The 25,169-nt window shown below is 33.0% G+C and overlaps 1 protein-coding gene and 1 long non-coding RNA gene across 10 annotated transcripts in view; one reads left to right on the top strand and one right to left on the bottom strand.

Moving 5' to 3' along the window:
- RTKN2 (rhotekin 2) overlaps positions 1-25,169 on the top strand; it is a 79,650-nt gene that overhangs the window by 22,357 nt on the left and 32,124 nt on the right. For all 9 annotated transcript variants that reach the window (XR_013377728.1, XR_013377727.1, XM_077894656.1 and 6 more), the window contains exons 4-7: positions 3,981-4,034; positions 5,358-5,475; positions 7,884-8,066; positions 17,682-17,776. Coding sequence is in view for 7 of the 9 variants with exons in the window: in XM_077894656.1 (XP_077750782.1) it covers positions 3,981-4,034; positions 5,358-5,475; positions 7,884-8,066; positions 17,682-17,776 (450 nt within the window). In the remaining 2 variants the exon portion in view is untranslated. The remainder of the gene's footprint in view (positions 1-3,980; positions 4,035-5,357; positions 5,476-7,883; positions 8,067-17,681; positions 17,777-25,169) is intronic.
- The window catches only part of LOC144312237 (uncharacterized), a 47,272-nt gene that overhangs the window by 8,319 nt on the left and 13,784 nt on the right, over positions 1-25,169 (bottom strand). The window lies entirely within an intron of this gene.

Raw genomic sequence — 25,169 nt, 5'->3', positions numbered from 1 at the left:
AAAAACATGTTTTATACCTCTTTTATGCTTTTGATGCCAAACACAGTACTTTTACATAGTAGTTGTGCACTATGTTCAATACATTTTAACGTGAATAAATAAAATATTTAAGATCTTTAAGGGAGATTTTTCTAAAAATACTTAAACATAATCCTCCATTTCTTGTTTCTGACTTAGTGCCACTAAGTATACAAGTGAAATATGTTAAATTGCTGTGAAGACTAAAATGACATGATAGAGTTAACATCTATTGACATTTTATAAGTTTATTAGCTATAGCAATTCATGATATTAATATTTACCGCACATTTAGAAGAGTGCTTAAGTAAAAGCATTTAAAGTAAGAGAAAAAAAATCTATTTTCCTGACCACAAATATTCAAGTGTAGAAATTAAACTTATTTCTGCATGTGTTCCTTCTTTCCAAAAGATAATTTTAAATTAACTTAAGGAACTGGAAGTCTCAGAAAATGGGATACATATGTAATTTCTTTTCATCTTTGCTTTGACTTAGTTATATCTTTTCTGTGTATTTGTAAACAATAAAAACAAAGAAAATTAAAAACTAATTCACTTTTATAAGTCCATTTTGACATTAGGATGACTTTTGTATTGATCAATATGAGTATTGGCAACAAAGGTTCATAATGTTTTGAGATTACATTGATTAACAGGTGATACCAGGGTTTTCCATTTCTAGCTTCACCACTCAATGGCCAGATCCTTTTAAAAATAAACAGATAATTCAGGCATATCTGATCATTCTTACTAAACATCAAATAATTGTACTGTGGCAATTGACTTAGCTTATTCAGTGACTACTAATTCAGTTTTTAAAGGCTAATCAATTCATAAAATATCTCAATTTTTACTTCTGAAAATGATAGAGACTTTTAGGAGTTGATAGCATCAAGTTAGCCATTGTATTATGTATGTCTCTTTCAGTTTATTATATAAGGGTCAATGAAGACATAAAAAGAGGCAAAAGTAAGAGCACTGTAAGCTAAAGCCGAGTCAACCATTTGCAAGAATTTGAAAGGAATTTCTACTATTTGAAGCTGAATTAAAAATCATAGTTGGTAGGTTATACATCCTTTGTTATCTGAACAGTACCTGACCAGCTTGGAAATAGATAAGAAGTGTGTCCCTTCTCTTGAGAATTTAATATAGATAAGCATGGGAAAAGGCAAGACTGACCCCATGGGCTATTGGTGTATAGCAGAGGAAGTCAGGGTTCATGTTCCTCCCAAGCCAGTGTAAATAGTTAATACTACCCTAATAGGGCAAGAACAGCTGTGAACAAGAACAGTTGTGAAATGAGATGAATCAGCAACTGTGGTCAAGCAAGAAGTAGGCTCTTTGACAGGGTATCAGCCAAGTCATAATTATAAAACAATAAAAGCAATCCTATTAAAATCAAGAACAAAGTAAAAATATCTATTATATCAATATAACTGACACAATTTTAAAAATTGTAGCTAAAATAGCAAGAATGAGAGATGAAACTACTGAAAAGAAATAGAGAAATTGAATACTATTTTAAAATAATAGATTACAGACCTAGAAAATCTAAGGAAATTTATTGAAACACTATTTGAACTAATAAAGAATTCAGTAGAAGTGGCTAGATTCAAGATAAATATACAAAAAGTGGTAAGCTGCTCTCAAAACCAATATCTAGTTAGAAAATATGGCAAAAATTCTCTTTTACAATAAAAACAGCAAAAAACAAACATAAAATATCCCAAGAATAACCTTAATAAAAATGTAAACATAACTGTATCATGGTACTATATCTATTGACAGAATATTATAAAGTTCCAGTTCACAAATTAATTTGGATAATAGAATTCTAATAAAACATTTTGGAGGGGGAATTTGGACAGTATATTTCTAAAATTTGCATAAAGAAATTAGCAATTTAGAATAACATGCTTTGGAAGGATATATTTCTAGCAAATGGTACAGTATATTATAAAGATTCAGTAGTTATAATAGCATGGTATTAGTATTAGGATAGACAAAAACTGATAAATTATTCAATTAGATCTGTAAAGCATATACCCAAAGCACAGATACTTACTCATAAGGTCACATATGATAAAGATCCATTGAATCATTAAATCAATGAGTAAGGGAAGGCCTATTAGATGTATAAATGGAGCTGGAACAATTATTTTTATAAGAAGAATATATATATATATTTTTTTACCTCATATACCCAAAATTTTCACATAGATTAAATAATTAACTTTTAAAAGTACAGAGCATAAACAATATGTTAAAAGAAAAGTGGATCATGGATACAAATATTCACTGAAATGGCAATACATGTTTTAACATTTTTCTTGTTACTTAGGAAAATGCAAATCTAAATAAATCTTGTCAGCTGGCTATTAAATTAGTAAATATGTTTTAAAAATTATGGTTGGATGTATATAAAGTGTTTAGCTTGGCATATGGAGAGAGCCTAATAAGTAACATTTTTAATCAAAATGGCTCAGGCAGCCGTGGAAGGAAACTCATACATACCTAGCTGGTTGGGTAGGGTAGAGACAAGGGAGTATTATAAAGGTTTTCTAGAAAGGAAATTAGAAATAGGCACTATGAACTTTAAAAAGGATTCTAAACAAATGAAAATCTAGACAAGATCATGGGACTTAAAGTGAAGCAAAACATAAATGTAGCCAAGAAGCTTATATTCATAAAGATTTGTAATTATTTTAAAGTGGCATAATTAACCGGTATGAAAATATGCATTTAAATAATTTACCATAAGTGTAATAGGGAAATATCGTTAAAATTTTTCCATAAAGGTTTAAAGTATTTATATTCTGAGTAATTAAAACTAATTTCAAAAAAATAAAAAAAGTAAAACTAATTTCACTTTATCATTGAACTTTCTACTGTATTGTGTTATGCTGTAATTCATACATCTTAATCTACTTGGTAGAACTTTGATTCTCTTTGAAAATGTATAGATACTGGAATGTCTGGGTGGCTCAGCAGTTGAGCAGCTGCCTTGGGCTCAGGGTGTGATACCGAGGTCCAGGGATCGAGTTCTGCATCAGGCTTCTTGCATGGAGCCTGCTTCTCCCTCTGCCTATGTCTCTGCCTCTCTCTCTGTGTGTGTCTCTCATGAATAAATAAATAAAATCTTTAAAAAAAGAAAATATATAGATACCATTAGAATATCAGAGGAAAATTGTTAATCTCGTATTTAAAGGGAATAATGAAGGAAAAATTTTGACTGTGTCAAAGATCTAGATTAACATCTAGAATAGATCATTAAAACAATTATTTTAAAGTTTGAAGAATATATGAATGAGAGAAAATATGTTTCTATCTCCTTTAAAACATATACCCTTTTCTTGGTCTCAAAGAAGGAATGCATTACTCTTTTCAGTTTTATTTCTTAAGGGAAATGCTGTAGTTTGTAACATGAATATATAAAGATCTGAAAATTCTTTCCTAGACCAGTTAAATCTTCTTAATGGAAAGAGTTTGTATCTGTTTGTCATGAACAATGATCTTAGACAAGTCACTTTTCTTCATCTTTAAAGTTTGCAGAGTGGAAGTCCTGACGTCCTTTCTACCTATTATTTTCTGATTTTGAAATGTATTTACATTAGTTGCTACTGCTTACCCCAAATAGAAATTCAACAATTTCATCTATTTCAAAAACATAAATCACAAAATGAAAATGTTGTGGCATAAGCTTATTACAGACCTTACTTAATAATTTGTTGAATAATAGTTGATAGAGTTTTTGGTAAATTATTTAAATAACTAAATAGATTTTATATTCCTAGTCTAGGCAATTTTTGAGAAAATATTGCCTGGGTTAGAATACTTAAATGATAAATTTTATATTGGCTTTAATAGTCAGAATCCATTATGGAATTCAGAGGTTCATTTCACTCTAAGAAATGAAACTTATCAAGATTATTACCTGTCATTTCTTTTTCCCTTTCTTCATAGATATTCGAATACCACTAATGTGGAAAGACTCTGATCACTTCAGGATTAAGGAGCGTATGTATGATTTTAATTTATATTTGAAATGTTTTCTTTAAAGTATATAGTAAATTTGTGATTATTGGGGGGAAAAAAGCTGCTTCCACATTGAAATAAATTGATGTCATTTGGCAGAATAAATAATATCTTGCTGAACTGTGTTTTCTCAGTTTTAGTACAAATATGTTGTAATTACTTGATATTAATTAAGATAATGCCTATCTAATGTACTTTTAGTTGTTGATTGGAACCTATACAAGGAAAGTAACAGGTTGTGGGGAAGGGAAGTGTGCAACAAACGAAAATGTTAAGGCAGCATTTCTTTTTGACCAGAATCCAGGAGATCTTTTTTGCCTTGTTTTGTTACTTCAGATTATTTAGCAGAGTATAAGAGGGAAAGATTTTTACCTCAATCTGATTTTTTTTCCCCTTTAGCATTTTATGGCTTTATATAGTCTTCACAAATCCATGTAATGCTTAGGTCATAGAAATTAACCTCAAATGATTTCTAGCTGTTAGAGGCAAAGCGGAAAAGATATGATAATCCTTTATCTTTCTTGTCTATTGTGATAGCTTTGTTCCTCGTACTTTTAAAAATTGAATCATATTGAGCATAATTAGTTTTATATGAAGAATCCAAAATCAGGTTAGTATATTTGTTATTCAATTAGGAAATATAATTTACTTTACAAAGGAATACATGTGAGGATTAAGCATATCTTTCTGATTACTATAGAGAATAAGTTTTTCTGAAGAGCTACATTTTCTCAATAATGAGGTTTTAGCCCTTTAATCACCCAGTACTTTTAAAAAACATCACCAAATTAAAAGGCTCAGCAGTTATGTTTTTTGTGTTCGCATATCTACTTTTTATTGTTTTTGTGGTTTCCTCCCCTGCTGTCAGTTTGGTGGAAAATGTTTTGCTGTTGTTAACGTGTCTGCTCCTAACCTCTTATAATAGAAAACTTCTTCTTAAATAGGTATGGAAACCAAAATGAGAGAGGTAATAGTATATACACAGTAATAAAATGGATACTAATGAAAGCTTAGAGAGTTTTCTAGGAATAAAATTTATGAATGTGAGGCTTACTTTAGGCTACTGAGAGGCCAATATTTTCAACTTTATTTTTTGATACTCCTTGGTTTAATTGCTTTGTTCTGGTTGGGAAGGATGTGGACATATACTGACAGAACAGTCCCTATAAAAAGTTAAGGATTACAGTGTAACATGTATGAAAACAAGAGCCTATTAACAAATATTTGAACTAATTTGTCATTTTCAAGTAGATTTTAACATAACGTAGGCATGATTCATTTCATGGATCATTGTTTTTCCCCTAGGATCACAGCACTATGCCATTTTCTGTTTATTCAAAATGGGAGCCGAAGTTTTTGATACTGACATGATGATTGTGGATAAAACAATCACAGATATATGTTTTGAAAATGTAACTATATTGTAAGTATGTTTAAGTCTTCAGAGAATGAAAAAAAAAGTCTTCAGAAAATAATTTAAAGGAAGACAAAATTATTGAGGGTTTTGGATTAGTTTTGAACATTAAGATCTTTAAATGTTTAAATTGATTCTGAAAATTACTTTATTCAAAAGAAGCCCATTTTTGCATTTGAAATTTTTCAATGTAAAATAAAGTGGAAATCATATAATATTGGTAGTAAATATTTGACTCCTTGGATATGAGAAATTTTTGTAAACATTTATAGTTTATTATTAACCAAGCTATGAATACAATGGAATCTCATAACATTATTTTATATGGAGTGGATCTGGGCATAAAATAGGTTCTTACATCTCATATAGGGTATTTAGTTACAGAAACACTAAAATAGTTATAACAACTTTGTTTATAAGATAGTCCTGAAATAATGTACCATAGGGAAAGCACTTTGGTAAAATTTCGAGATGTTCTTTTTCTTATGGTGTACTTCTTTCATGTACTCCAAAACAATAAAAAATTGGGTGATCCTTAGGGCTGTTTTTATTGCCCCTGCTCTTTTACAGGCTCATTTTATTGTGGTCATAATACAGAACCAGAAGGAACTCCTCAGGTAGCCATAGAAATCATTTTTAACTAACATAAGTTTTTCCTGGCCTCTTTCAAAGGTTCTATTGGCCTAAATCAGTGTGTGACTTGTATTTCTTTCAGGGTTTCAAAAACACTGTCTTCATACCTAAATATTAATAGCTACTTAACTATTAAAATAAAATTGAACGTACATTTTTTTTTTTTCCATTTTCAGCTATGGAGCTAAACAGTTGAGTTTTGAGAGTAATTTTGCCACTCACATAACATTATAAAAACTATTGCAAACCATGTTTTGTGGCTTCTGTCCAGTGTCCCATAAATAATTGTGTAGCATGGAAAAATAAAATGCATTGCTCTGAGTTATTAGCAGTTGTGTAGGGCTTCTTACAAACTATTGAACCAAAGGAATTTATTTAGGATCCTCAGAATATATTGCCAAATGCTTACATAGTTGAGACTGTAAAGAATAATTTTTCTTCCTTATCCAACTACATTTATCTCCATAATCAACTTTTGCTAGTGCATTTTTTTCTACCAAAATCATCCTATTAATGGGCTCTTTTCTTCACATCACTTTGCTATCATTTGTTTTTACCACAAAGACAAAATCATAAAATTTTTTTCATTGAACGAACAATGCAAGTTACTTGGGAAGACAACACATGATTTATAATTTTTGAAAAATTCTGTAAATATTTTAAATTGTTCCAAAAATAACTGCTGACAAATGTTCTAAATGTTGTTTAAAAATGTGCTTTTGTTACAATTGTTTTTAATAAGTATTCAATATTTATGAATCTCTGGTTTTTCTCTAAATATTGACATTTGTTAGTCATTACCAAGAATACTGTATGTTTAAAGGTTGCCAAGTAAACTATAAAACTATCTGGGAGTTATTTCTTGGATGTATCCAAAGTATAGATTGGCCATTTAAAAATCTCTGAGACTGACGGATCTTCCATCTAAGGCAACATCTACTGCTGATGGACCTCTCTTGTGGTTTTAAGTAACTTTTATTGTTAGTAACACCACCACAATCTTTTATGGTAAAGGTAGTTCATTGTGTCTAAAAAAGGGCAAAGCCAAGCTTAGCATTTGCTAAAAGTGCAGAATTTTTGCATATGAGTATAATAGTGTGTTGAATACCTTTTATGCAAGGTTAAAAATTAGAGACCACCAAAGCAGCACTCTCCCTCAAGAAGTTCCTGCCTTGCAATATAGCTCTTTGTATTGTTTCTTGCTTTGTATGTTTGTTTTCCCCTAGATAACCAAACAGTGCAGCATTATTTTAGAGTTATTGGGAACAAAGGTAGGGTGGGGTGGGGAGGACGTGGTAGTGATTGGACTGTGACTCTTTATGAAAAAGAAATGAACACTGAAGTTTGCAACAGAAGAATCCTTTTATGTTTTCTTTGCTTTTTTGATTTTTAAGTCTTTCCCTTTTGGAGGAATAGTTATTTCAGGAAATCACACATATTATATAAATACCTTAAAAAGAGGTGTAACTGAAGGCAGGACAACAGGAAATAGCACTGGCAACAAGATGACCAGAGGGCATTATTCTTTTTCTTTAGGACTGTGCCTGCATATATTGGTTGCTTTGTGTTAACATGGCCCTACTTTAGAAGCTGGTAGCTCTGGAAGTTGCTATGACTGTCTCAGGTCCTTTAGATACTAAACAGGGGGAGATTCTGACTCATTAACATATATTAACATGAACGTTTCAATTTGTGATTTTAAATGTTATGAAAACACCAAAGGATGTTCCAATTTTATTTTCTACTGAGTTAAATTTCTAATGTTGTGAATACTCTTGATTTAGTAATGAAGCAGAGCCAGACTTTCAGGTAAAGGTGGAAGTATATAGCTGCTGTATAGAAGACTCTTCCATAACCAACACACCCAAAAAACTAGCTAAGAAATTGAAGACATCTATAAGTAAAGCAACAGGGAAGAAAATAAATTTGGTGCTTCAAGAAGATCATGAAACATGTTCGTCCATTTCGTAAGTTTTTTAATACAGCATTTATAGTGACATAGGATTACTATATATCTGTGACATTTTAAAGTATTGTATGTGGAGTTTAAGTTTACATTTTAAATGGAAAAAGCATCCTGAAGCAGAAACAAAACACATTTATCCAGTTGAGGTCTCCTTAATACCTTCCTTTGAAAGTAGGAAGTTGAGGGACAGTGTGTTTTAGTGATTTGGAATTCCAGTATCTACCACAAAGCTGAAATATTTTTCTTAAAAAGGGACTGTCAAACTGCTTACTGCCTGTCAGTCTACTAACTGGATTTCTATATATGTCATGCGTTATTCTTACAGATTTTTAAAAATATTTTATATCTTTATAACAAAACTTCTTTACCATTATCATGTCTAACAACATAAAAAATAAATCTGTAATATCATCTGATATCCAGTCCATATTCAAATTGTCCCCATTATGAAAATGTCCTCTTGTAATTTGTTTGTGCAAATCAGGATCCAAATAAGGTCTACAGTGTGCTTAAGTGAGTCTTTTTATGTTTCTTTTAGTCTTTAATGATTTCCCTTCTACTTTTTTCTTGTCCTGTTTATTGAAGAAATCAGATATTGCAGAATTTCCCATATTTAAATTTAGCTAATGCCGTCTTTGTCTTTCTTTTTAAACATCTTTTTCTATCTCCTGTGTTTCCCACAACTGGTAGTTATATTAGGAGGACTGATTTGATTCAGGTTCTTTTTTAGATAATAATACTTCATATTAATTTTAGGTACTGGGGATCCCTGGGTGGCTCAGTGGTTTAAGTGCCCACCTTTGGCCCAGGGTGCGATCCTGGAGTCCTGGGATCGAGTCCCACATGGGCTCCCAGCATGGAGCCTGCTTCTCCCTCTGCCTATGTCTCTGCCTCTCTCTCTCTCTCTCTCTCTCTCTCTCTCATAAATAAATAAATAAATAAATAAATCTTAAAAAAATAATTTTAGGTATGTCCTACTGTCTCCATTAGGAGGCCTTGTCCTTACAGTTTTATTAAAATTGTGCAGTGGGTTCAGGTGTTGCCAGCCTAATTCATCCATTATAAAGTTCTTTATCAATGTTTCATCTAATGGTTTTAGCAGCCGTTGTTGATAATTATTTCATTAGGGATTATAATTTGGTGACTTTCTAAATTTGTCATGCATATGTTTTTAAACTTTGAATTTTCTTGGAAAAGACTTTTCCTTCATGAACTGTGGATATAATTGGGAAAAATTGATGGGGGAAAGGGAGAAAAAAATGCTAGCTTCTTTTACTTACCCAGTTTTAGAATAATGAGTTGATATCCTAGCAACCATGGAGGTAATCAGTGTTTTCTCTTATTTGAACTCTTGAATTTTTGTATATGTTTGTGTTTCAATCTGTTATAGTTATTATTCTCTTTGAAGCCAAGTTGTCCCATCTTTGATCAGGGGGAACCCTTTCAACTGACTCCTGTAGCTTTTGACACAACCTAATCTCTGAAAGCTTCTTTACTTTCTGACACCAGCTGTTCCACATTCATCTTTTATTTTTCTGCCCAGACTTGGAGTCCCCATTTCTTCGAGGAGCCCTGGTTTCTTTCAGATATTTTCTTTAAACATTGTGTTTGTTACTTCACAAATAGTTTTATGTTTATGTTTCTTGGGAAAACTGTTGATCAGTCCACATTCTTAGAATTTCTTTGCATGTCTTGGTAGAGTTGGCTCTTCAGCATGTCAATAACTTGACTAGAATTACAGAAAGCAAAATATTTCAGGTATATACACCCGGGAAATGTCAATCATCAGAACATAATTAAATAACTCTTCATGTCAGATACATTACGTATGGGAAATATCTTGGGATTCTAGCATTATAGTTCAGTCTCTTTTGATTGAGGCCTATGCTGAGAAACACATTTTACATCATGACTGAGTTTGCAGCAGCATAAGCAGAGAGATTTCATGAAGCAATACTTAGCCCTAGCTATTTATAATATAGTTTTCAGACCCTTTTTTATTTTTAAAAAATTCAGTTTATGAGTCATAAATCCATGTTACAATCCAATGGATGGGTTTTTCCCCCCATTTTCCACTGAAAAATAGTTACAAAAGATGTTAAGTCTTTCCTCGTATAAATATCATTAAAAAGTAGATAAGGGACCCATTCATTTTCTTCCTTTAGAATTAAGGCCTTCTTTTTCTAGATTAAGAGATGTCAAGAATTTACTACAGAGTTTAGTAGTTCTAAAACTTTTTTAAGCAGCAAAATTTATTTTGCTTTATTCAAAACAATGACAAGTTTTGGGCAAGTGACATTATTCCCTGGGTTTCAGTTTTCTCATATGAAAGGTAAAGATGCTTAGACACAATCATTTATTAGGAGCCTCCTTACAGACATTTCTAGGGTTTCATACACCTTAAAGCTTGTTAAAAAAGGAGTGAGCCTCAGACCTCATTTTAAAATATCATTATTTGGCAGTGAGTACTTAATTTTTATCCTGTCATGTATTATTTGTGTGACCCAGGGCAGAGTAATTTACTCTTGTGTCTTCTCTTTTCCTTCTGTAAAATGGGAATAATAATAATGTAATATCTAACTCCATAGGCTCATTATGAGATTCAAAAAAGATAAATCGGGGATGCCTCAGTGGCTCAGCAGTTGAGCATCTGCCTTTAGCCCAGGGCGTGATCCTGGAGTCCCGGGATCGGGTCCCACATGGGGCTCCCTGCATGGAGCCTGCTTCTCTCTCTGCCTATGTCTTTGCCTCTCTCTCTCTCTCTCTCTGTTTCTCATGAATAAATAAAAATTTTAAAAAACCAAAAAAGATAAATCCTAAACTTGGTGTGTAGTAAGCATTTTAAAAATTCAGATATAAATTAACAAGTAACATATTAGCTTCAGGTGTGCAACATAACGATTCAGTTTTGTATACACTGAGAAAGGATTGCTACAATAAGTCTAGTTATGGTGCCTAGTAACTAGCTCACTGTACAAAGTTAAAGATTTTTTTCTTATGATGAGATCTTTTAAGATTTACTCTCTTAGCAGCTTTCAGATATTTAATTCAATATGATTGACTATAGTCATCATGCTGTAAATTACATACTCATAATTTATTTATTTTATGATTGGAAATGTACCTCTTGACTCCCTTTGCCTATTTTGCCTACCCCCCCAACACACCTCCCCTCTGACAGACACCAGTCTGTTTTCTGTATTTATTAGTTCTCTTTTACTTATTTTGTTTTTTAATTCCACATATAAGTGAAATCATATGGTATTTGTCTTTTTCTGTCTGACTTATTTCACTTAACATAATATCCTCATGGTCCATTCATATTTTTGCAAAAAGCAAGATTTCATTCTTTTTTATTATGACTGAGTAGTCATCTACTACATAAACATATCACATCTTCTTTATTCATCCATTAGTGGATACTTAGGTTGTTTCCATATCTTGGTTATTATAAATAATGCTATAGGGAACATAGGGATGCATACACTGTCTTTTTGAAATAGTGTTTTCATTTTCTTCAAATAAATGCCCAGTAGTCGAATTGTTACATGAAGCTAGAAAGCTTCTGCACAGTGAAGGAAATTATCAACAAAATGAACAGGCAGCCTACTGAATGAGACAAGATATTTTCAAATCATCTATTTGTTAAGGTTAATATTCATATACATTAAGAACTCTTAGAACTTAATAGAAAAAAAGAATCCAATTAAAATATAGGCAGAGGATCTGAATAGACATTGTTCCAAAGAAGATATACTGATGGCCAACAGAAACATGAAAAGAATCGTGGTCAGCATCAAAAATCATCAGGGAAATGCAAATCAAAACCACAGTGAGCTACCACTTCATAACGGTTAGAATGACTGTTACCAAAAAAAGGATAAGAAATAAATGTTGGTGAGCATGTGGAGAAAGGTGGAACCCTCATGCACTGTTGGTGGGAATGTAAATTGGTGCAACCACTATGGAAAACAGTATGGAGGTTCCTAAAAAATTAATAATTGGAAAAAATAAAAACAGTATTTAATCATTAAGTTTTTGCCATTATTGTTACTATTTTTACTTTTCTGAGACTAGTGCTTTTCCTTAACTTTTTTTCAAACTCATGCTTAAGTACTGCAATTTATTTTTTATTTTTTATTTTTTATTTTTTTTTAAGATTTTATTTATTTATTCATGAAAGACACACGGAGAGAGGCAGAGACACAGGCAGAGGGAGAAGCAGGCTCCTTGCAAGGAGCCTGATGTGGGACTTGATCCTGGATCCCAGGATCATGCTCTGAGCCGAAGGCAGACGCTCAACCACTGAGCCACTCAGGCGCCCCTTAAGTACTGCAATTTAAAAACAAGATGGGATTATAAAATATAGACGGATATTTTAAAATATAAAACCATTGCTTATAAATTCAAAGAAGATAATCTGAGTGATATTAGAACTTGCATTTAACCCATGTTCCTCTTTGAAGCCTGGAGGAATTTTTGAGCGTAGCAGTATTTGCATTAAGTTCTTGTCATTTTTAAAAGATTTTATTTGTTTATTTGACAGCAAGAGAGAGAAAGCATGAGTGGGGGTTGGGGGAAAGGCCCAAAGGGAGAAGCAGACTCTCCTCTGAGTAGGGAGCCTAATTGGGGCTCCATCCCAGGACACTGAGATGATGATCTGAGCTAAATAAAGGCAGACGCTTTACTGACTGAGCCACTCAGGTGCCTCAGTATTAAGTTCTTTTAAGTAACAAATGGCATATTTATCTTGAAGTGTTCATTCTCTTATTTAGATTTGTTATTCTACTTGGTTTATACCTGAATCCAAACACTAATTTTCATTATGAACATTGCCCATGCAACTTGTATGCCATTTGCTTATTTATACCAACTAAAGTTGATCAAAGGAAGAGTAAAATGTTTTACATTTCACTGATTCGTTCTGCTAATACCTGAATTCTACTGAGCTTCAGGTGTGAATCCAGCATATACTAGGTTAAACTCATAGCCCAGGATGACTCTTAATAATTCCTTAACTGACAGCTTCAGCACCATGATAGGAGTTTGAGGATAGCACTAGTGATCAAAATGCATAAGGAGATCAGGTTTGTTTCAATAGTGATCTTGTTCAATGAGAAGATTTCCAGTACAGCTTTTAATTTTCAACCAAAATGGGAATTAAAGGTCAAATTTGGGACATATATATCTTCTCTAATAATATGGCATGTGACCAAATATAGCTGTTCTTTCTGACAAAAAAGTACATTAACTACCATTAAAAGTAGTCATTTTTATTTTTCTTTTCATAGTATTTTTGGACCAATCTTCCCCCCCCCCCCACACCCTAATGTTATAACAATTGGTCTATTTGATATTTAAAAATGTAGCTGATTTAAACTGTTGGGAACTCAATATTAGGGTTGGCCAAAAGGAATGAGTGTAATGTTTTAGTAAGAAAATGTTATCCTGACAGGAATGTTTTAAAAGTGAGATCATTGTTGGTTTTGGAAGCATTGGCATTGTAATTAGTCATGGTTTAAAAATGAAGTAACTTGAAATATCATCATAAAGTATTGTTTGATCCAAAAGAAGACAGTGAACATTTTTGGTAATTTTTAGCATGCTCCCTGATGTGATTCATTTATTCATTTTATTTGTGGAATTTCACTTACTGAAATTCCTTTAGCCAGATTTTCCCAGTGTCTCTAATAACTGAGTTCACTATTTTATGCTTCTTGAGAACTATTTAGTACACTATTTGGCACTGTGTAAATATACGTCATTTTAAACAATCATTTCAAGAAAACTGGTAAAATTCAGAGTGATTATTTGACAAAAAGGTATGTTAATTTTTTTAAAAAAGATACTATACTACATTTTAAATTAGATTGGAGCTATAGAACAAATATGTTAACCCTGTCTGGAATAAATGAGTTATTTATGTTCAAGGAACAATGAAGTTACTGTTTTGATTGTGTGAAAGATGATGCAGAGTTCAAACATAACTAAAGACATACTCAGCCATTGGGTGTCATTTCTTTATTCATTTAATGATCTTAGAAATGATTATTCAGCAATTAAATCATATGGCACATTGGTTTCCAAGTTAATAATAAGTCATGTTCTCTGAACTCAAAATTCTTGCAGTGGTAAAATACAGTCACTTGTCTTTTAACAGAAAAAGTACCATAATTTTAAACTATTTCTTAATGAAATATAAAGGTAGTAAGTATAGTATAGTGGGGTTCTCCTTCCAATACACCACTTGCCTAGCCAAAGGCAGATCAATTATGTTCTCTGAACTTCAGTTTCTTCATCTGAAATATGGACCAAATTATTTGCCCTGCCTACCTTAAGTAGTTATTGTGAATCTTTAAAAAGATATTGTTTGTCAAAATACCTTAAACTGTACATATGTGGTATAATGCTTTGCATGTCTCTGATTTTTATGGGAGATTGCCATTGTACTACCACTTCACCACATTTATTATTTGATTACAAAAATAATCAAATAGAATCTAGAAGAGAAAAAAAGTTAATCATACTTCATTCCAAATCAAATACTTTTTATAATTTTGAACTGATAATTCCTTTTCTCTTACACATTGAGTACAAGGCTGGTGCCTTTAGCTCTTGCAACAGTGGAAATTTGTTGGTGCTTAGTGAACTTTTCCAGAAGTCTGCATATGAGTCTGACATTATGCCAGTTGCATTTGGAATTTAGTTTGAAATTGTAGTCATGCGTCATTTTGTTAAAAAATTTTTGCTGCATTTTAGAGACAGAAACATAAATTTTCCTATATAAATACTGACAAAGACATTGGGTATTGAGAGATATCGCTAGTCTATGGTGGTTGTATATTAAAACCTAAGATAAATCAGCCCATCATGCTGCACTTATGCAGTAAAGTATTTCAGTTATTTCTCAATAAAGCTGGAGAAGAAAACAAACCAATAGGTGTTCTCTAAGGGAATAATGTTCTGTAGGGTATGCATTGCACACCTACTACATATATACATACTTTTCTTTATAGTAGAGATTCTGTTAAAGACTTAGTAAGAGACAAAGGAGGTTTATGAAACATATCACCTGGCACAATTAATAAAGATTCCCATCAGACTTCTCTATTCTTCTTCAGAGTTTGTCTACATTACTGTCTGTCTCATTTTAATATGATTCCTGATGTTTTGAATGCTGAGGTTTTTACTATTTTGGAAAAAAAATGATAAAACCAAGAAAAAGTCTTGAACTAAAATTAAGATTACTAGCACAGAAAGTAGAATTATTTTTGAATGAGAATTCATGTTTTATCACCACAAAGTACCAGGATATGAAATTTAGCATCAGAATTTTTAGATGCTTTGGCAAGAGTGCTATTTTAACACAAGTAGCATAAAGGGGACTGTAATGAAAAAAGTGGAATTAGTAATGAAGTCCTCCATTTTCCCATATGATGTATAAAAACTCCAAATCTTTGAAGTTGGTAAACCAGAAGAAGATTCATTCTTACTCGCAGGAAGTAAATATGAATCAGATTGTATCACTAATTTTTTATTAACCTTCTCTAATGATTTCCCGTACACTTTGAATCAAATCCACTCTTCCTCCAAGGCTCCCAGCAGAGTCTGAGGGCTCTAATCCCTGTCTTTATCTCTGACCTTCTGTCCTAAGGTGATATTTCCCACTTGGCTCCCTATGCTTCAGCGCATTGCTCTTCTTTCAGCCCTCTCAGCTTGGAATGTTTTCTTTGCTTGGTTCCATCCTTTTATGAGATCGTCACCATTACTCCTTAGCCCTTTTCTTCTTTCTCATGCTTAAAGTCTTCAGTTTTCTTATCCCCTTTGTTTCATAGAAAAGGTTGCATTATAACTTACAAATGCCATTATTTTATTCATCCCTCTGCTTAACTTTGTTTTCCCTCCCCCTTGCATCAGAACATAATACTGAGTCTTATTTACCATTAATGCCCATCACCTGGCATAGGACTTACACTTGATCTTAGCCAAAAGGCCGAGAAGCGATTGGCATAGGACTTAAAATATGTCAGATGTTCAGTTAATGTTTTTGAGTAAATGGAGATCTTTCAAAAAAACATTTGTGAGATAAACCAAATAACGTGGAGATTTTCTTCAGATAAAATAGCATAAAAAGATAAATGCACTAAGTTGATAATTCATTTATGTTTATAATCTGTCATCTATAACATTAAATGTGTTTTTCATTTTTTGTGGTTAAATATATATAAAATTTACAATTTTAACCATTTTTAAGTATGTAGTTCAGTGGCATTAAGTACATTCACAAATGTTGTACAACCATCTTCACCACCCATCCCCAGAACTTAATTTTCTCTTTCCAAACTGAAGTTCTATACCCAATAAAAAATAACACCCTGTTCCTCCCTCCATCCAACCACTGGCATATTCTAACTCTACTTTTTGTTTCTATGAATTAGACCACTCTAGAGTCTTTACATGTGGAATCAAGCAGTATTTGTCTTTTCATGATTGGCTTATCACGTCTTTCATGATTGGCTTATCACTTAGTGTAATGTCTTTAGTGTTAAATCCATTTTGTAGCCTGTGTTAGAATTTCCTTCCTTTTAAGGCTGAATAATATTCCATTGTAATGTATGTGCCACATTTTGTTTATCCTTTCATCCTTTGAATGGACGGTTGACCTTCTATTGTTTGGCTATTGTGAGTAATGCTTTGATTTATACAGGTGTACACATATCCATTTGAGTTCCTGTTTTAAATTCTTTTGTATATGTACCCAGAAGTGGAATTGCTGAATCATGTGGTAATTCTATTTCTAACTTTTTGAGGAACCAGCCACCATACCATTTTCCATAGTAGCTACAGCATTTTACTTTCTCATCAGCAATGTACAAAAGTTCCAGTTTGTCCACATCCTAGCCAACACAATTCTGTTTTTTTTTTAAAGATTGTATTTATTTATTAATGAGAGATACACCGAGAGAAGCAGAGACATAGGGAGAAGCAAGCTTCCTGTGGGGAGCCTGATATGGAAATTGATCCCAGAACCCTAGGATCAGTATGTGAGCCAAAGGCAGATGCTCAACCACTGAGCCACCTAGGTGTCCGCCCCCCACTTTTTAAATAAAAGCCATCCCAGTGAATGTAAAGTGGTATCTCATTGTATTTTTTTAATTTTAATTTTTAAATATTTATTTATTTTAGAAAAAGAGGGGAGTGCCTAAGGGGGAAGAGGCAGAAGGAGACCCAGAGAATCTCAAGCAGACTCCTTGCTGAGCACAGAGCCAGATGCGGGGCTCAATCTAACAACCCCAAGATAATGACATGAGCCCAAACTAAGTGTTGGATGCTCAACCAACTGAGCCATCCAGCTGCCTCACTGATTGTTTGAACATATCTCATGTTTTTATTGGTCATTTGTATATCTTCTTTGGAGAAATGTTTTTATTGGTCTTGAGTATATTTCTTGTTTTTATTGGTCATTTGTATATCTTCTTTGAAGAAATGTCTATTCAAGATCTTAGCCTGTTTTTTTTTATCAGGTTTATTTTCTATTGTTGAACATTAAATTATTTTATGTAGTAGAAAATACACTAAAACACTTAAAGTATGTCTTATTTCTCCCTATTATTAGCGGTGCAAAATATAATTTGCTAGCTCATGCTACTTTGACCTTGGAGAGTGCTGAGGATAGCTTTAAGACCCATAATCTGTCTATTAATGGAAATGGTGAGTACAGTTTATATTTTACTTATTACATATGTCAATAGATAACGTGGTGACAGCAATTATTTCTAGTTTTAATATGGTTCTCTGAATCAGATGTTGGCTTAAATAACATAGAGACATCCATGAATCTGTGGTTATCTTTTTCCTAATATGTCCATCCCTTTTCCCCAAAAGAGAAAAAAAATGTTTTCTTTTCTCCATGCCATTTGCCAGAGACTTGTTTGTGAGGCTAGCTTAGTGAGGACAGAAAGGTTTTGTGTACACTGAGTCTTTGTCTTTGACTTGAAATTGATTACTTTACCAACCCTCTAGTTGGCAGTCAAAGACCTGTCTTAAAGTCGAAACTGAGAAGCCAACCCTCCTGGTGGTAGAAACAGAGGATAAAGATGGTAGGGCTAAATTCATTTGAACCTCTTTCTCTCTGGATGATATTGATAGTTGTAGTTTATCCCAAAAAATAATATAGCAAGGTGAAGAAGGGAGCTTAGTGATTAGAAAGGTTTGTAAAATTTAATATGAGCATTCTCCATTCTCCCAGATTATTTTAGCTATGAGGAAAAATACAGAGTGGCGATGGCAGAGTAGTTCATAAATATAATTTGGGTTATTTATTCTTGTCCATTTTTTGAAGCAGAATATATAAAATTATATACTACCTTACTTATTGTTGTGAAGATGAATGGCTATCTTTACTGATGAAATAGATGACTTTACAACAATATTTTTTAAGTTTTGCGTTAAACATTACATTAAAAATACAGAAAAGTTCTTAACATGTAAATGTGCAGTGCAACAAATAATTATAACTACCTCCACGTCAAGAAAGAACATTGCCAATGTTACTTCTTAATTAATCTAGGTGTAAATGTGTACCAATTTTTATGGTATTCACTTCCTTGTGTTTTTTGGTTATACCACTTGTGTGTGCTTCTCTAAATAATATAATTTAGTTTTCTGTGATTTGAACTTCATATGGATAAAATCTCATTGTCTCCTTAGTGACTTGGTTTTTGTTTATTCAGTGTGTATAGATTTTATTGCTTATAGTATTTCATTGTATGATTATATCACTATTATTTATCTTTTATTCAATTATTTTTAATAGTTATAGGGTCTTTAGGTTTACTGTTTCTTGAGTCAGTTTTAGTAGGTTATATTTTTATACTTATGTGTCTGTTTTATCTAAAATTTGAGGTTCATTGGGGCACCTGGGTGGCTCAGTTGGTTAAGCATCCAACTCTTGATTTTGGCTCAGGTCATAATCTCAGGTCATGAGATTGATTGAGCCCTGTGTTGGGTTCCATGTTGAGTGTGGAACCTGCTTAAGATTCTCTCCCTATGCTCCTCCTTCCACCACTACCACTTGCACACACACATACACACACACACACACACACACACACTCTCTCTCTCTCTCAAAAAATAAAAATAAATAAAATTTGAAGTTAATAAACATTAACTTCTTCATGATAGCTTTGTTGAATTACCCCAGCATCTGTAGTGATGTCCCTCCTTTCCACCTGATACTGCCTTTTTGTACATTCTCTTTTTATTATCATACTTGCAGTAGGTTTGCCAGTGTTTTTATTCAGTGTCTGTTCTATATATTCTAATTATTTGTTAGAAATAATTATTATAGTCTATATACTCTATATTACTATGAGAGATGTGATCAAATCTGCTGTGATTGTAGATTTTTCTAGTTCTCCTAGTTATGTCTACTTTTGCTTTTTATTATTTGAGCCTTTGCTGTTTGCTACCCAAAGTCTTTTTTTTCTTTAAGGGGGCACCATGCTGGAGCCCAATGTGGGGCTTGAACTCACAATTCTGAGATCAAGACCTGAGCGGAGATTAAGAGTTGGACACTTAACCCAACTGAACTATCCAGGAGCCTCTGGATTTTAATTTTTTTCCGGTTTGATAATCTTTGTGGTTTTTTTAATGGCACATTTTTGGTCATTTTACATTTAATACCAAATAGATTATAAACCATATTATATGATATTAAATAATTGGGTTTAAATTTACCATCATATTCTGTGTTTGCTATTGGTCTTATCCATTTCATGGTGCGTTTTTTTGTTCTTTTTAAGGATTGATAGTTTTATCGTTTCACTTTTTCCATGTTCTAAGTAAAGTTATAATTCTTTTCTCCTCTTGCAGAAATTACCTCTAGAAATGTCATTAATCATACTTATTAAAGTCTAAAATTAAAAGACAGTTTTACCTTTTTCTTAGACAATGCAAAGACTTTAGAGCAGTTAAACTCCATTTCTCTGACCTATGTGCTATTGTTATATATTATAATTCTATTCGATTTTTAAATTTCACAAGATGTTTTATACATTTTGTATTTATTTAGATTTACCTATAAGTTTCTGTGTACTACTTGTATCTTATACCTTACATCTGGGATCATTTTCCTTATACTTGAAGTATAATCCTTGGAATTTCTTTTAGTGTGTTTCACTGGTATCATATTTCTTTGTTCTTTTGTTTGCCTAAAGATGACTCTTTTGTTTCATTCTTGAAAGGTATCTTTTATAGGCTAAAGGATTTTGACAATTTCAATTTTTTTAATATTAAAGATATAATTTCACTATCTTCTGGCTTCTTTTACTAGCTATTGAAAATTATTTGTTGGGACACCTGGGTGGCTCAGCAGTTGTGCAACTGCCTTTGGCTCAGGGCGTGATCCCTGAGTGCTGGGATTGAGTCCCACATCAGGTTCCTTGCAAGGAGCCTGTGTCTCTGTCTCTCTCTGTGTCTCTCATAAATAAATAAATAAAATCTTTTAAAAAAAGAAGAAGAAAATCATTTGTCAGTGTGTCAGTTCTGTGAAGGTAACTTTATTTTCCCCTTGTCTTCAGTTTTCTGAAGTTTCATTATGACATAGTGTAGAATTTTATTTCATTTATGCTGCTTTTGGAACTCTTTTAATTTCTTTAAATTACTCATTGGTGCCTTTCATTAGTTCTGGACAAAAATCTCACTTTTATACTTAGAGGGCCTCTGCTCTATTCTCTTGCTTTTCTCCTAGCATTCCTGTTAAACCTGTGTCAGTCCTTCTGGCTTTATCCTCTGTGTCTGTTCCCCTTTATAATATATTTTCATCTTTTTGTCTGTCTGATGCTTTTCTGGATTGTTTTGTGAACTATCTTCTCTCTCCTTTATTCTTTCTGTAGCTCTGTGTGATCTGCTGTTAAACCTTACAACCAAGAGTTCTTCATTTCTGTTCTTGTAGTTCTTGGCTCTAGAAGTTCTGTTTGACTTTTTTCAGATTTACTCTGGAACTTTGTATTTCCTGCATTTTATCTTTTAGTTTTTTAGTAAAAAAGCATGCATGGCTGTTTTATAGTCTGTGACTAATATTCCAGATATACAGTGTCTTTCTGGGTCTATTTCTGTTGGTTTTTTTTCTGGTGGTTCTCATGATATCTCAATTCCTTGCATGTCTGCTTATCTTCACGTTTGTCATTGTAATTGAAAGTTTACATACAGGAAAAAATTGATGCCTAATGTTTCTGTTTGTTTCTGGCAGGCATCTAGGGGGACTATTAGTCTAGGCCCATTTTCAAAGATCATGTCTGAGTCTCTCTGGATTCCTCCTATCCCACATCTCTAGGCAGTGAGAATCCTGGGCTTGGATTATTTCTGTTTCACCACTACCCTATTGGCAGTTCCTCCGGGTATCAGCCTAGCATGAGGAGGATCTCCCATTAAACTACTTTTACTGTTCAGACCCTAGACTTTGACTTCTGTTCTGCTTCCTCATCTTGTAGGATCATTAAATCATAAATTCAGACTTGCTGAAATGGGTAAATGCTCTCAGCACAAACACAACTTCTATGCTCACTTAACTCACTGGGTCTCATGTATCAGATTTGTTGTGGTAATTTCTTATGGTCTTATTACCTCTTTGTTGTTCTGGGAAGAATTTTTAAATCTATTTGATTCAGCATTTTCAGTAGTTTTCAGTGGGAAGATTGGTCTGAACAATTTAGCCCTGCATCACCAAAACTTAAAGTCTGTAATTGTATTAGCATTATCAATTTTATGAGAAAATCTAGCAGATGGAGTTTATGGTCATTTCATATGTGTCAATTCTCTAGAATTATCAACATTGTCATCATATGTCCGACTTGCCGAAGAGCTACAATTGGGCCATCACCAGGGAGGAGGTGGTGGTCAGGTCACAGCATAAGGCTTCTAAGGGTCCAGTAAGGATAGTGCCCACCCAGGGACCATGTGTGTATGGGGTAGGAGGGTTGGGCCTGATCTGGAATAAATCTATTGATGTTTCTTATAAAGAAGGAGGCTCTATGTATTCCAGTTATGGCCCTCACATTCTGGCCCTCTGCATCCACTACTTGGTCAGAAATTCCCATACATAGTGTCCTGTTCTGCACCCATGTACAACTCAGCAAAGCACCAGACTTAGAGGTTTCCATATCACAGAGGAGCAGAATGGACCATAGTTCCCTCAGGCAGCCAGGTCATTTACTAAGTGTCATCAAGGACAAAGACAGTGGTTGGCAAATTACAATCCTTTGACCCAATCTATCCTGCAGCCTATTTTTGTAAATAAATTTTACTGGAACACACAAAAAAATATGTGTCAGACACTGTTCTGTGAAATATTGTTTAGTCTTTAAAAAAATTCTGCAGTATGTGACAACATGAATGCACCTTAAAGACATGCTAACTACAGTAGCCAGTCACAGGACAAATACTGCAGGATTCCACTGATATGAGGTATCTAAAGTAGTCAAATTCATAGAGACAAAGAATAGAATGTCAGTTACTAGGGGAAAGAAGGAGTTGCTAATTAACAGGTATAAAATTTCAGGTATGTAATGTGGATAAGTTCTGGAGATCTGCTATATAATGCATTGCCTATTGTCAACAGTACTGTATTATGCACTTAATAAGAGGATAGGCCTCCTGTTAGGTGTTCTTACCACAATAAAATGTAAATGAATAAAAAAAACATTTTCAGCAGTGTTCATTCCTAGAATCTGTGAGATGTATCTATAAAGAAGCATTACAATTAAGTGATTAATAGTGTGGACTGTGGAGCTCTCCGCCTTGGACTCATATTCTAGTTCTACCACTGGCCCGCTCTGTGACCTTCACAAGTTCCTCATTGTATTGTCATTTACATTTTACAGATGGGTGAATTGCAGCCTAGAGAACATAACATGCTAGATCATGTAGCTAGCAAGTGGGTGAGTCAGACTTTAAATAATCCGGGACAGGCTGTGCTCTTTCTGCTATGCTTTCTGGTCAGGGATGATGACTGCTAAAGCACCTAAAGACTCAAAATACTATTGATGTGTGAATAATGGAATTGATGATGAAAGGCTCCATTCTTTCAACCAAATCATCTGAAAAGTTGTGGAAAGGAACATAATTCATAAATGAAGCATTAATTTTAGCAGTGATTCCTCGGTTGTCTTCAGTGTTCTATAAGATATTACTAGATTCTTACTTAATAAAATGCTCATGGGCAGATCAGCATGGGAATTGTGTGTTATGGCTCTGTTTTAGAGAAACACAATACAAACTAACATTAAAGACTGTGAAAAGACTTGTGCTTAAAGTTGACATTAAGTTAACAAAACTGTTGACATTGGAACTTGTAGACTCCACAGAAAAAAATGTAAGAAATGTAACCTAAGTGCCTCTTTATGTAATATGTATATTCCTAGGAGTGTAAATTATGTAAATTAAAACTTTGGGAATCATTCATATTTTGAAAATGAAATATTATAATTTAAAGAAAATTTTATACATTAGTTTATTCATTACTATAAATCTATGTTAATGCAGCAGGTTTATCTAAATAAAGTTATGTCAGTGTCTATAAAATTTATAACTCAATTTTATTATTCTTGATAATTGAAAGGAAAGTCTAAAACGATATCTTTATCACCAAGAAATTTTTATGCTTTTTATAAAACAATGAAACCACGTTGTGGAGATTGACTCACACATAACTGAGATGTTATCTGGATTCTTTCCCTTGCCTATGTTTTGTTTTTGTTGTTGCTGTCATTTTTAAACACCATTTTGTTCCCCATTTGAAACTACAAATGAATTAGATAAAATCTTTAAGTAGTGAGAAGTCAAATTGCTTTTTCACTTCCTGCTTAATTTCATCTTGTCCTAATGCCGCCCTTCGTTAGAAAAGCAGAATTAAGTATTTTGATTAGATATGTTGCACAAGGACAGAGACAGCTCTGAAAATGTAAAGGGTGTGGTTTTGAGAGTGAGACTGCCCTGAATAGGAAATTATGAGAAGCAGCTACTATGTGACAGACACAATGATAGACCATTTACACATTATCTTACTTGATTTTCACAACCCTCCTACCTAAGAAGGCAAAGACTTGATACTCAGGTGAAATGACTAGCCTGGATCCCATATTTCTTGTAGGAAGTCAAGAGAAGCAACCGTGACCCTACGCTTCAGTCCACAGGGGTCCTGAGCTGTAAAGAGACCTAGGTCAGAAAGGACAGATGACTGTAGAATATGGCAAGAGGTCTATAGAAAAAGGAGTTCTAAATCCAATACCCTTTTTCAAGGATTACAATCAGGAAGAAATTACTTTACTTTGCATGCTATGGAATCTAAACTTACTTTACCAGAGATGTGGATTGTTACATGTGGTATTTAGATTCCAAATACATTATTGATTGGATAAAATTCATGAACTTGTCTGAAAAACTAATCATCATTTATGATTCTATTTTTTTTAGAAAGTGTATCCTAACTTAAAAATAACTATTTAGATATTTAGAACATAAGCCATTCATAAATCTGGGATTGCTGTATAAAGAAATTTGCTTTCAAACTTTAAATTTGTAAATCATAAAGTTAATTTCAGATGTATTACTCAGATGCCTGCTTTTATAGAATTTTTATTTCATTTCCTGCCTATTTTAGGAAAGGAGATTCTCATATATTTATTTATGCATGTGTTTTAGAATCATCGCCTGTATTGTATTTATGCATTTATTTCTCCCAGGTCAAACTCGTTATTTCTGAAAGATAGCAGCTTTTCCAAGATACTAATAAAAAAGATTTGAATAGTTCCAGACAATTTGTTTTGCTCTATTCTATAGTAGAATGATGAGCAAGCAGGTTGTTAAAAACTTTATTGTGTTACTTTGTATACTTCATTTTGCCTGGTCTTTTTCATATACTGATGTACCAAACCTTGGCATGGCATCTATATATTATATAATTGTATTTTTACCTAAAAATGTTTTATTTTCCAGAGTTATTAAGACTTTTTGTTCAATAATAGTAACAGCCAGTGGTTAGCCATTTTATAGGCACTACCAACAGGGATGCAGTAAAAACTTTGAAAATCATTTTTGTTTGGTT

This window comes from Canis aureus, chromosome 4 (genome assembly GCF_053574225.1).
Source record: "Canis aureus isolate CA01 chromosome 4, VMU_Caureus_v.1.0, whole genome shotgun sequence".
In the NCBI taxonomy this organism is placed as follows: domain Eukaryota; kingdom Metazoa; phylum Chordata; class Mammalia; order Carnivora; family Canidae; genus Canis; species Canis aureus.
This window is presented reverse-complemented; position numbering and strand designations above follow the sequence as displayed.